General features: G+C 37.8%; 1 protein-coding gene across 1 annotated transcript in view; it reads right to left on the reverse strand.

The window, feature by feature from the left end:
• Positions 1–12,938, reverse strand: part of ADAM22 (ADAM metallopeptidase domain 22) — a 197,803-nt gene that overhangs the window by 68,858 nt on the left and 116,007 nt on the right. The window contains exons 5-7 of the mRNA XM_029911005.1: positions 7,862–7,944; positions 2,309–2,372; positions 1,491–1,560 (exon numbers count right to left, since the gene is read on the reverse strand). Coding sequence (XP_029766865.1) covers positions 1,491–1,560; positions 2,309–2,372; positions 7,862–7,944 — 217 coding nt within the window. The remainder of the gene's footprint in view (positions 1–1,490; positions 1,561–2,308; positions 2,373–7,861; positions 7,945–12,938) is intronic.

Consider the following 12,938-nt stretch of genomic DNA (forward strand, 5'->3'; position numbering starts at 1 on the left):
TTCTTACAGAATAGAAAATGTGAATACTTTTGAAGACATTTTGCTGCAGTACAATAACTGAAATGCTAAGTGTAACATGCTCTGCACCAAGAGAATAATAGGAAGAGGATCAGACTAATTTAATCACAGCCAGGGTCAGCTAATGGGGTCTCCTGTTATCCCTGAGGGCCACCACCCAGATCTCACAATGAATCAACACGAACCACTTTCAAATGTATTGTTGCTTGTCTGTTTTCTGTGAGTGCTTTTATATATCCGACCTATACTTATGTTGTAGATCCAGTTCACGTTTTGGTGTCATGCCACCAACTCTTAACTTTTGATTTAAAAATTTGTAGGGCCGCCAGAAGACAAATGGTAAAATTACAACTTTTTATTGGTGAAATAATAATATCTTACATTTATATAGCATCTCAGACTACTTTAATAATTTACAAACTATTTCAGAATCATTTCACCTACCATAAAAATGAAGCCATATCTGGGGTGGAATGTAGCAGCTATGTAACAGCACACAGTAATACTTCACAACATTTTACAAGTGAATGATAACGACGAGAACATGCATAGCGCTTTCCCATCCAAAAGTATCTCAGGAAGAGTACCATGACCAATTGAAATCACAAAGGAAATTGGAATAGAAATAGGGATGTAACAAACCAAGTTGGAATTTGATCACTCCTATTTTGAAAAAGTCCTATGAGAACTTTTATGACCACTGAAGATCACATCTACTTTGTCTCATCTGAAAAACAGCACCTCCGATGGCATAGTGTCTCCTATCATCATCCCAGAGCACTGACTGATTTAGTATGGACTCTGAGGAAAAAGTACCACCTACTGAAGCGCCAGCCTCTTGAAGAACCCTGGATTTTCTCTCTTCAAAGTCTTAATCCTTCACAGTCTGTGACAATTGACAGGTGCATAACATAAAATGGTATATCTGCTTGCCATCACACAGAGGAGTATAATTTATTCTCTAACAATATTTTTTAATTCCCATGGAACAGAAGAATATAAAAACCTATGTTGCTACTGATGAGATATCATATCATTTGCTTTGGTTATTACTGATATGAAATCACCCCTACACTCCTACACTCAGACTAGTAGACCATTCCTTTATCTCATAGTGGGGGAGACCATCAGTCCTTGGTAATTATGGGATTATTTTCATCAACCTTTAGGTTGCCATGACTTTTTATGTAAAGCACATATTGCATGTGTAATGGAATATAAAGCATTTAATTCTTCAAAGTTTATTTAAAAAATATCAACAATATGAAGGTTGAGGTGAGGTTTGAGTTAATAGTTAGGTTTCTTCTCCCCTCCTTCCCCCCCCCCCATATGTTTTTTACTTAAGCAGAAAAAGAAAGACTCAAGTAAACAAAAGAGTAAAACCCCAAAGAAGATTAGAAACCAAATATGATAAACAAATGTGGCAAAATAAGATACAAGTTAAAAGAAGAGAGCATTACAAACAATCATACCAGATGGCAGGTCATCCAAAGGAAATTCAAACAACCTGGATTTGTAAACAGAGTGGAAATAGAAATCCTCCTGAAATAGTAAACAGTAGAATGCATTAAGCCAAGATAAAATGAACCATCCTGTGAATATTAGGGAGATAGAAACTCTTTTCCATTAGGTACCAAACCAATATGTTGGGGAAATAATGGATCACCGGAGGTTATCAAACCTCAAGGATCTTTATCCACATTGTAGATTCTTCTCCTCCTCTCCCAATTATGATGTGATCATTAAGGCCCTGATTCAACAAAGCACTTAAGCATGTATTATACTTTTAACATACAAGTAAGTCCTTTAAAATCAACTGGCCTAATCGCATGCTTAAAGTTAAGCACGTGCTTAAATGTTTTGCTGGATTGGGGTCTAAATTTTCTAAAGTTAAATAATATGAAATGCAAATGGATATGTATATATATGGTTTTAACTGATTTTCAGCACTGACAAATGACCAAGAGGTCGTTTTAAAGAAGCTACCAAGGGGTAGCTAAGACATGTATTATTGGAGGAAAACTATTATTTTATTTTATCATATTATTATTATTGGAGGAAAACTCCTCCTGTTTTCCTGATACTGTATTTAGCTACTGGGAACTCAGATACTAGATGCAATATAGTGCCTTTGGTTTGCACATTTAGAGCAATATATCGACTAGCTGCTGAAAGTGGGAGGACAAGGACTCCAGCCCCAAAGCTAGAGGTGCAAGGCTGAGGATGAGGCTTTTTTGTTTTCTGCATCTCTTGTGTATCTGAATACTGGGTTAACTGAAGTTCTACTTACGTGTGAAGTGTAGCTTTCTTCTGGTTCAATAAGATAAGTATGATTCCCATCATAGAACATCCCACTGTTAAAGGCAGGAAAAGTGGTAACATTGAGTAGAGATTTACCAAACATTTATAAAAAGATTAAAACAATTTAAACAGGTAACCCATGAAGGGGAGGCTATGAACTTAAAATATAACTATTAAAAAAATAAATTAAAAGCAATGTCAGGTATTATCCCAGTTTCTAAGTCCTCGTGCCAATTTTCGTGATTTTACAACCAACTTTTACTTTTTTTAAAATGTTTTTCCTCTTCCTTGTTGTAGTTATAAAGAGTTAGACACAAAGAGCAGCAGAAACTGACTGACTGACCCAGTTCCCAAACCTACTCCGCTCCCTGGACCAGATTGTTCCTACTTCTGACAAATATTTAAGAGGTCTCTTTACACACTCTGGGAACACATATATAGCTTGTCATGCCAAAATAAAGTATTAAACTGATCTGACTCTTAGATTTTAAGCTTTTTGGTGCCATAAGTCTGTCTGTCTGCGTGCTCTTACAAGACCCAGCATAATGGGGATTGTTTTGAGATAAACAAAACAAGGTAAACAAACTGAAAAAAAAAATCAAGAATAACCATTTTTTTCCTCACACATCAATTTAAGTCCTTTATTTAAATTTTTTGGAAAAGACACAAATAGGTCTTATATAAAACAACATCAACAGAAATATTCCATGAACTGCCAGAGCCAATGTCCCACGCTATGTTGCCCTTTCATACAGTACATATTCTAGCATATGGAAAGCTTTCACTAGCTCTTGTGGTATTCCTCATTATACTTACAGGGAACAGCTCTCACACAAGTAAAATCTTCCAAATGGTAGAGGAATTTTAAGGGCGCCAACTATATGCATGTTTGTTGTATATGCTGGAAAATCTGTTGCTGTAATTGCTCACATGTGAACAATCACCAATTTCCCAAGCCACCAAAGGTGGCACATGGTTCAGTTCTAACCACAGGATAGGTTCAAGCTTTAAGGGATCCTAAGTGAATGTAGACAGCCTATGGTAATTAAATCACATGGTTGTGCATTACTGTTTACAAGTAAATACACAGCAGTGGTGAAATTCACCACTGTGCAGAGATCGCACACAAGACCTATACACCACTTAAAATCCTATTTTGAGTTTAAATGGGGTTTAAGCTTAAGCCTTGCACCGGATTTCTGCACAAAGATGAATTTCACTCTAAAATAAAAATGATCTGATATGAAAATGTTAATTGACAGTATACTAAAGAGGTACATTTCCTACCCACACCTTCCTTTTCATCTTTATCTAAGTCAGCCTTTTCTTGAATTTTTTCTTTATTACAGCAGCATGGGTGTTGTTGAGATTAAGTTGTGTCAGCATGTCCTTTCTAAAGTGCTTCTTTCAAGGTTTTTTAAGACTAGCTATAAATATGAGCTGTAGGCTCAGACTTGACATATACTATACAACCTCAACAAAAGAGCAAGATTTTTTTTCCCCCAAAGTTTGAGAGAGGGAAAAAAAACAAAAAAACCACCACATTTCATTCTTTAAGTGACAGAAATGGATACTTGCTTTTGACTTATGCAAGTCAAAAATGAAATTGATTTTTAAAAATTTTTTGTAATTAATGTTTGCATTTTTTGTCACTAACATCAGCTCTGACCTTAACAGGGAGCAGCTCTGTTGAGTAAAATGATGTCATTTTACTCTGTTGGGGACCATAACTACATATTAAACTTTTAAACCATTACAGCTTTACATAAACATATCTAATATTTGCCCAAATGTTGTGTATTTACAGGATAAGCCAAATGGCTCCACCAAAGTAATTCTGGATATATATAATATAATATATATATAATACAATATATAATATAACTCATATTAGCAGTGGTTATAAATATATATTTAATTCAAAGGTATTCATCCCTTTGCAAATAACCTGTAAATATTTTGTAGAAATTAACTTGTTCTATGACATTTAAAATAAAAATCCTAGAGCCTGATGAAGGTCTTCATTCTAAGAATAAAATGAGATTTGGGACTCATCCTGCAGATTTTAAGTATGCAAAACTTGCTTTGCTATCAATGGCAATTTTACATGAGTAAAGTCTGCAGGATTGATCAGTGTGTCAGCATTTGAGGACTTAATTCACATTCTTGGAATAAAGGGCCTCCTATTTGATCATTTCACCCAGCAGCATGGACCTTTGATCAAGTCAGAATTTGATCAAACCACTCTTTAATAATGGTACATGGTAATAACATATTTACAGTCAAACTACAAACTTGATCTGACTTAAGTCAATGGATGTTTTGCAATAGACTTCAACTGAAGCAGTCTATATATTTGAATCATACACTAATAAAAAAGTTAGATACAAAGTAGTAGTAAAATACAGACCACTTTTGAAATCTGAATCTTTACTATGTCAAAACAATACACAAACATAATGTAACAATAAACATCTTGTAAATCAATTTGATCTTAAAATAGCAAGATTTTTAATTTCACCACCAGTGGGCAGCAAATTCATAGTCCAACAAGAAAATTTATCTAGTATCTACGTTACAGGCCTTCGAACTCTTATTTTAAATTAAGCCTTACTATAGCTTGTCTGTAGTTATTCTGATAAGGCCCTTCATTTCCCAAAAACATTTCTATAGTTCTCAAACTGACACCACAGTTCTATAGGCTGCTATGTGTGATGGACCCTGTACCCACATGCTAATTTCAATTGGGGCGAGGAAGGAGTCTGCCTGTGTGAAAGAGCTTGCAGGATCATGACCTAAGAACATATTTGAATGTTTAAAATGTTATTACATTAGAAGAGTTCATTACTCAATAATCTATCATCCATTAAGAATCAGTGTGCTTTATGCTATACAGTACATAAAGGAATACATGGTTCTCTTCCAAGGAGCCTGTATTGTAATAAAAAATGCATTAAAATACAGATTAATAAGAATATATAATTAAGCACATTCTTTGAAAGAGATTCAATATTGTATTCCTACACTCCAACATTCCCAACAGGTAATAGATATGTTTACATCACTTGACTGCAATGAAGAAAACAAAATGAAAATGGGAAGTTATTTTGCATTTATTTCTATATTCTTCTGTAAGGAACATGAACCCAAGAGCTGAATTTAAGAAGAAATGTGGACACTAGAAATCCTAATAATGAGTGTGGCTTTTTCAAACTGTTATATTTTTGTTTGAATCTCTGCATTAACCCACTGTAGACTATTGGACATCCCAAATAAAAACTTGGCTAACTAGGAATTAAGGCCACAGAAGTACATTGCTTCTTCAATGCAACTACCAAAAAGAAAGGAAATTCAGAGATATGAGGATTCCACCATCGAACCCACTACCTTATTAATTTACCAAACGAGAGATAGACATCCCTAAAAAGAACGCAGGCATTAATAGCTAAAGAAATCACAAGATAAAGTTAAATCAACAATTCTGGCATCAACCTTGGCACCTGATCTACACCCACCCACCAATAATATAGCTGTTATAGGCTGGGACCTGGAGGATGTATTAAGCAGAGGAAAAGACTTGAATTAATACTTGCCTGGACATGGAGAACATGGAGCTTATTGCTCCTTTAGAGGCATCTTCTCCAGCTGTTACAACTCATAAAATTCACCAAAGAACCAGCCCTACAGACCTTATTAGATGTAATAGCCCCCAGTTTCCTCTGCTCCAGAGAAATACTCCAGATCCTGGTTGGAGCTAATGAAATTAAATGCCAGCATGAATCAGCAGTACTTATTCAGTATTTGAGATCTACTCATGAAAAGCACTATAGAAAAGACGATAAAGATTATGATGATGATGCAGTGTTGCAGCACCTGAGTTTAACATGACTTATTAGAGAAACACTGCATTCTCATACAGGGTCCCGGAACACTCCAACCTATTATATTGTTTCAAACTATCCCTGCCTATTGTGAAATAGGAATCTGTTGATCTTTGTTGCTGATATAAGTATACAGATACTTGAAGATTCCTCCCTAAAAGGAAAAAAGAGATGTACCTAAGAGAGCTGAACAAAAAAGGAAAAGATAACAACTCTTCATCACCCTAGTCATGTAGCTGCATTAGAAGGTACCAACATTGATAATTAAGCACTGAGAGAATACAAAGCAGTGAGAGGGTTTCATCCTGAAGAACAAAGCACCAAATAAAGGCCAGAAAGGAATTTTTGCAGTCTCTTTTTCCCTTTCTCTCTTAGCCCCTGAGAGTTAACAGGGGTCATGGACTACAATCCAAGACCTAATAGATCACAACTAATGGAAGTCATGCAGTTAAATCTCTGCAGAATGCACTAAAACGCTACTATTTTTAGATTCACCTTCAGCACAGAACCTGAAGTCAGATTTCTTGGGTTAGTCCTCACTCCTAAATCTTGATTACAAAAGAGATAAAAGCATTATGGTACAAACAATCAGACAGAAAACTGCAATGATGCTAAAATAAAAACAAAACCCAACAAATTTAACTAAAAGAAACTAACTGAAAATATAGAAGTCTGATACAGAATTTATAGAACTATTGGAGAAGGAAAAGGATCGAATCAATGAAAATCCCCATCGGATATGTGCCTGCCTTTCAGTGAAGCAGGAGGGAAAAGAGAAGTATAAGGTAATTGTTGAGTGCTCCTATTTATAGACCATTCATCACATGACCCTTCAAGCAATGTCTGACCTCAATATCAGGGAGATCCTGTAATTCCCAATGAAGTCATCTGGAAGCTGCAGTTACTTAGTACCTCTGAAAATCAGGCCAGGAATCTTTTTGAACCGGTCCAAAACTATGATACAAACCCTGAGAGGGACTATGTGGGATTTTTGTATAGCTGTTTGAGATCCTCAAATGGAAGGTGCTATTAAGTACAACATATTGTTAAAATAACGCAAAGTTTTCAGTTTGCCATGTAAGGGCCACTCCTTTCCTTCAGATTTACAAATATATTGCCATATATGTAAAGTACAGATCAGTAGGTAAATATCTAAATATCTAATATCAGTGCCTCTGTGAAAGAAAAGAAAAATGACTAGAAAACCCCCACTTCACTGTCTCCATTTTGTTTTGTAAATGGGGTCAGAACAGAAGAGAAATATGCCATCTACGCATTGTAGTAATCAGGAAAGAGCAAAGCATATTTTGAAACAGTTAAAGAGTAACATTTAGAAAGGTTTCCCCCCTCCTCAGGAAAGGAATATTTTGGGTTGCTCTCACCCTTGCTTATTTATTTGTAAGTTAGTTTTAACTTGAAAAAATGTGACTGTTACACAATACCAGTGTGTTTATGTGCTAATAAAAAACAATTCAGGCACTCTGTAAACTACTTGTAAAAATCCAAGATTTCTTTATAGGTCCAAATTCAACCCATAATTTGTGAGAGAGAGTAAGATGTTTAACATTTTGCTGCAATTAGTAATTCTTTTACTATAAAATTTGTACTTGTTTTAAGAAATTACATACAGCCCATTAAAAAAATAACCTGGGGAAACTTACTGAAGTCCATGGCATGTTGACAAGGCAACAAATGATTCTGAGTTTCCTCGGATTTGGCCCTGATAATAGCAATGCTCTCCTCCCTGTAATTGAAAATAGAGACGGTGAATCCATCATGTTGCACAATATCATACACATGCCCTGTCAAACATGGCTTGTGCCATGACTATGTTGCCATGCCTACCAGCGTGGTGCCCACAATTCACAGTCATTCAGTATCGAGAGAAAACCGCAGAGGACATTCTTATCAAATAGATCAAAGAGAATTAGTCATAAGTGTCCCTAGTGCTCTGAATTTAAAGGAAACATGGTGTATAATCAAATGATAAAAGAGTGCAATGAAAATTAACACTTGTCTTTTCTTTCCTATAAGTAGTGCATATACCACACCTGCCAAATCCTGCAGTCTTTTACTTGACAAAACTGCCACTGAAGTCAGGGAAAGTTTTGCCTTAGTCGGGTCTTCAGGATTGGACCTTATGTCTGTCTAGCCATATGTATCTCCAGTGCACCCATCACTGTACAATCTAGGCACTGTATACAAAATATGAATAACCTCATTTCTATCTGAAAAAGTCTTCTACATCTTCCATCATTATTCCCATTGGACTCAAACTTAATTGCTGATTCCTAGGAGAAACTCACCCAGGTCATTATGCTGTTTTGTTGTTGGTCGACGGTCGACTTAAAAAGAGGGGCCTTAAAAGCAATAACACTAGAGCTCATCCTAATTTCTGGTGGCAAACATGCCTCTCCCCCCAAGTAAGAACAACCTGCCCCACCCCTACATATCTAGGCGAGCAAATATTTAAGTGTGTTTACTGAGATGGAAAGCATGATTATTCATCTTTGTGAGATGGCAATCACTTGGGTGATAGTGATGCAGAGCCATAAGCCAAAATTGCTGTTCATACTTACAGTGTGAAATTAAATGCTCTCAGATTCTACCCTTCAAAAGTATAACAGCTGTTTCACCAACACTAAATTAACTGAAGTTTAAAAAATAAAACAAGAGTATGTTAGTAGCTTTTGGGATGTGACAAGGAAATCCCCTTTTGTTTTCTATAGGATCATACAGACTTTGAATTTCAAAAGGGACAAGTGATTTTCGGTGCCCAACTTGAGACACCGTAAAGGGGGCTGATTTTCAGAGGGTGTATGCACTGCACTTTCTGGAAATCAGTCCCCTGGAGTTCGGGCACCAAAAATCACTAGTCTCTTTTGACATTCTTCTTCTTCATGTTTTGTCGGCTGACACGGGGACTTTGATGCCATTGTGTAGACCTAGAAATGTACTGTACCATGAATCTGAGGTAGTGTTCAGATACTATGATGATGCCTGCCACAGAAAAAAACTAATATATGATTAGAGAGATTGAAGGCCTACTAATATGTGGCTTATTTGTTACTTCATTTTACAAATAGTATCCTTCTGGCAAATTTTCAATTAGAATCATAGAACCACAGGGTTAGAAGGGACCGCAACGGTTATCTAGTCTAACCCCCTGCCAAGATACAGGATTTTGCTGTGTCTAAACCACCCATGATAGATGGCTATTCCACCTCCTTTTGAAAACCTCCAGTGAAGAAGCTTCCATGTCCTCCTTAGGCAGTCTATTTCATTGTCCTACCCTTTTTACAGTTAGGAATTTTTTCCTGCGACGTAATCTAAATCTGCTATGCTGTAGTTTGAACCATTGCCTCTGGTCCTGACCTCTGTGGCAAAAGAGAACAACTTTTCTCCATCTTTTTTATGGCAGTGTAGCAGGGTGGTCATCCTGCTCCTGCCCTGAAGGGCTTAAAACAGCCCTGGGAAAGGTCTGCGGTGGGGGAAAATCTAGGCTGTTTGGGGGAAGCAGCCACAGGTGGGGCCACGCCCCAATCAGACCACAGCTGGCCCTATAAGAGGTCCAACCCCCCTTGCCAATGATGAATGGTTTACAGACTGCCGTCTGCCCCAGTGAGCAGGGCTAAATGGAGACTGGCAGTAGCCACTGAGGCAAGGTGGGGATAGGGGGTTGGGGGTTCCCCTGGGAGGGGAGACCCAGAGTGAGGGAGTACTGTGGTGGGCAGAACCCCTGGGCAAAGGGCACCGGGGTCTGGGAAGGAGATGGGGCCAGCGGCAGGCAAGACACCAGCCTGCAGAGGGCGCTCCAGGCTGGAAAGAGCTAATTCCCTGGACGACCAGCAGGAGGCGCCGCGCTGGTGAGTCGTTGCCCCGCCACAGGCAGCCTTTCAAGTATTTGAAGACCACGATCATGTCTCCCCTTAATCTCCTCTTTTCCAAACTAAACACACCCAGTTCCTTCAGCCTTTGCTCATATGGCTTGCATTCCATTCCTTTGATCATCTTTGTTGCTCGCCTCTGGATCGTTTCCAGTTTCTCTTCATCCTTTCTATATATTGGTGACCAAAATTGGACACAGTACTCCAGCTGAGGCCTAACCAGTGCCGAGTAGAGCAGTAATATCACCTCCTGTGACTTGCATGCTATGCCTCTGTTCATGCAACCTAAAATTGCATTTGCTTTCTTTGCAACAGCATCGCACTGCTGAGGTTGTGATCCTTCTCAGCAGTGCTGCTGCAAGCCAGTTATCTCCCATTTTGTATTTGTGTATTTGGTTTTTCTTCCCTAAGTAGCACCTTATATTTGTCATTGTTGAATTTCATTTTGTTGTCTATAGCCCAGTTCTCCAATTTATTTAGATCCCTCTGAATTTTAGCTCTATCCTCCAAAGTGTTGGCAAACCTCCCTAGCTTTCTGTCACCTGCAAATTTGATCAGTATGCACTCTATTCCTACATCCAGGTCATTAATAATAAATAATAATATACTTATAATATACTTGTATATACTTATAATAATAATTAACAACATACTTTTAAGTTGCATCACAATTTTATCTCCTGCCTGTTTATCTGCTCTTGTATTTTATTGTGTCACCTTTCACTCTCTCCACTCCACTGACAGAGGCAGCCTCCACTGCTTGTACACACCTCTCACACCTCTATGTTTTCCTCCAGGCTCCCCTTTCACATGTTCCCTGAACTAATGTGTAAAGACACTAGCCTGTCCCCAACAAACCCCTCCCCAGGATTCACTTCTACCAAGATGTCTACAGGAAACTGCCAACTCATTATATCCAGATACATGGTCAGGAGGGACTGCTGATATCTATCATATTTATTTCTTACAGTTTATTATAAGAATAAAATTTATCTGACTCAAAACCATCTAGCTGTGCACATCTGCCTATGTAAACATATGCTTTTCTTATTGTTTGCCTCATTCTGCTTTACTCCTTACAACGATTTATTACAGCCATTCACTTGTTGCATCTTTTCTTTATTAGGTGCAGTAAACTCTTAGGGGCAGGAATCATCTTTTCCTTTGTCTGTTACAGTGTTTAGTACAATAGGGCCCCGGTCATCATCTTGGTTTGGGCCTCTAGGCACTACCATAATACATGTAATAAAAATTACCCTGAGGAATTCATGTAAAAAGAAATGATCAACTAGATTGATTTTCTAAAGACCGTATCCTATGGCGTTTAAAAGATTTTTTACCATATCATTTTTGTAACAAAGCATTACAGGAACATGTGCGTGGGTGTGAAAATAATACTGGAAAGATGATTGATGGAATCAAATGGATTCTAACTACTTCTGGAATTACCTAACTACCCTACTAATTTTGGGTAATTAGTCAAGACTAGCTTATCCTCATACATTATAGTGTAATGTGTATCTGCACTAGTGCCTGAGGCTCACTTATGCTGCAAAATGAAATCTGTGTAACCAGGAAGAACATTTTTCATGCAAAAACTCTGAGCCAGCATGAATCATGTGGCTCAAAAAGGGTTTTTGATCTCCTTAATAAGAATCAAATAAATGTGCCATGATAGCACTCACAGCTTTTTCATAGCTTTTCAGTTAAATTATCCCATAACATATATGTGGAAGAAATAATTTTTCTATCTACCAATCTGGAAAAGATAGAAATAAACAGACTTAAAGGTGTTGTCTGGCAAGAACATACCTTGGAGATTCTACTCTATTTAAAGCAACAGAGAGTCCTGTGGCACCTTTAAGACTGGTGCCACAGGACTCTCTGTTGCTTTTTACAGATCCAGTCTAACACGGCTACCCCTCTGATACTCTATTTAATTAAATCAAATCAGTTAATGTTGCAATTTACCCATGATCACACAAAATCTGGCAGAGCCAAGAATAAAACCCAGATGTCTTCACTCCCATGCCCATATTTTTTACCACTCTGGAACATTCTGGCTTACATGTTGACATGTGGGTGAGACTTTACTAAGGGCTCACGTCTTCCTTTCTGAGACAATCTAGCAGGTCAAAAGAAATCTAGGCAGATCTACACGTGTACCAGGAAATATTTGTTGTCTGTGTGTCCCCAGTGCACTAAAAAAATCTGTGTTTGTGAACCACACATCTTGCCTTAAGGACTCTCTTAAACCAGGATCTCAGAGCCTGTCACAGTCTCACCTAATCAGACTGACAGACAGAAAAGAGATGATGACAAAATGGAACCCTGTGGCACCCTGCACCTGAAAGCCCACCTGAAAGGGAGCAAATGCCTGTTGAGGAAATTCCTGAAGTCCCAGAGCCATTTGATCATTAACCTTTTTCAAAAAGGAAAAATTAACAGCCTTGGCAATTAGAGTTCAGTACACAGTGGCAAGAGATTATTTTTCTTAATCAAAAATACACCTGCTCCCTGATTAAAGGCAGCAACAATACCATCCTGCTGTCTAAAAGGGAAACATTAATGACCCTCATCAATAAACCAAATTTCTCCACTGATCTTCATCAACCAGGTTGGAGAAGGGTCTAGTTCATAGCTCTCCCAATGTATCAAGAACATCAGCTAGTAAATCAGAGTGGAATTTAGCAGCATTTCTCGCCTCTTGCTAGAACTACATTGATTACAACCTGGGAAGTGGTTACATTCATGTGGAAAAGGCAAAAAAAAGTTGTACTTTTTCTTCACCATAGCATTAGACAAGACTCTTCCAGCAGAAATGTTCAGATGGGGAGGCAGGATGTAACAG

This window comes from Terrapene carolina, unplaced genomic scaffold (genome assembly GCF_002925995.2).
Source record: "Terrapene carolina triunguis isolate 2854851 unplaced genomic scaffold, T_m_triunguis-2.0 Scaffold84, whole genome shotgun sequence".
Taxonomy (NCBI): Eukaryota; Metazoa; Chordata; order Testudines; family Emydidae; genus Terrapene; species Terrapene triunguis.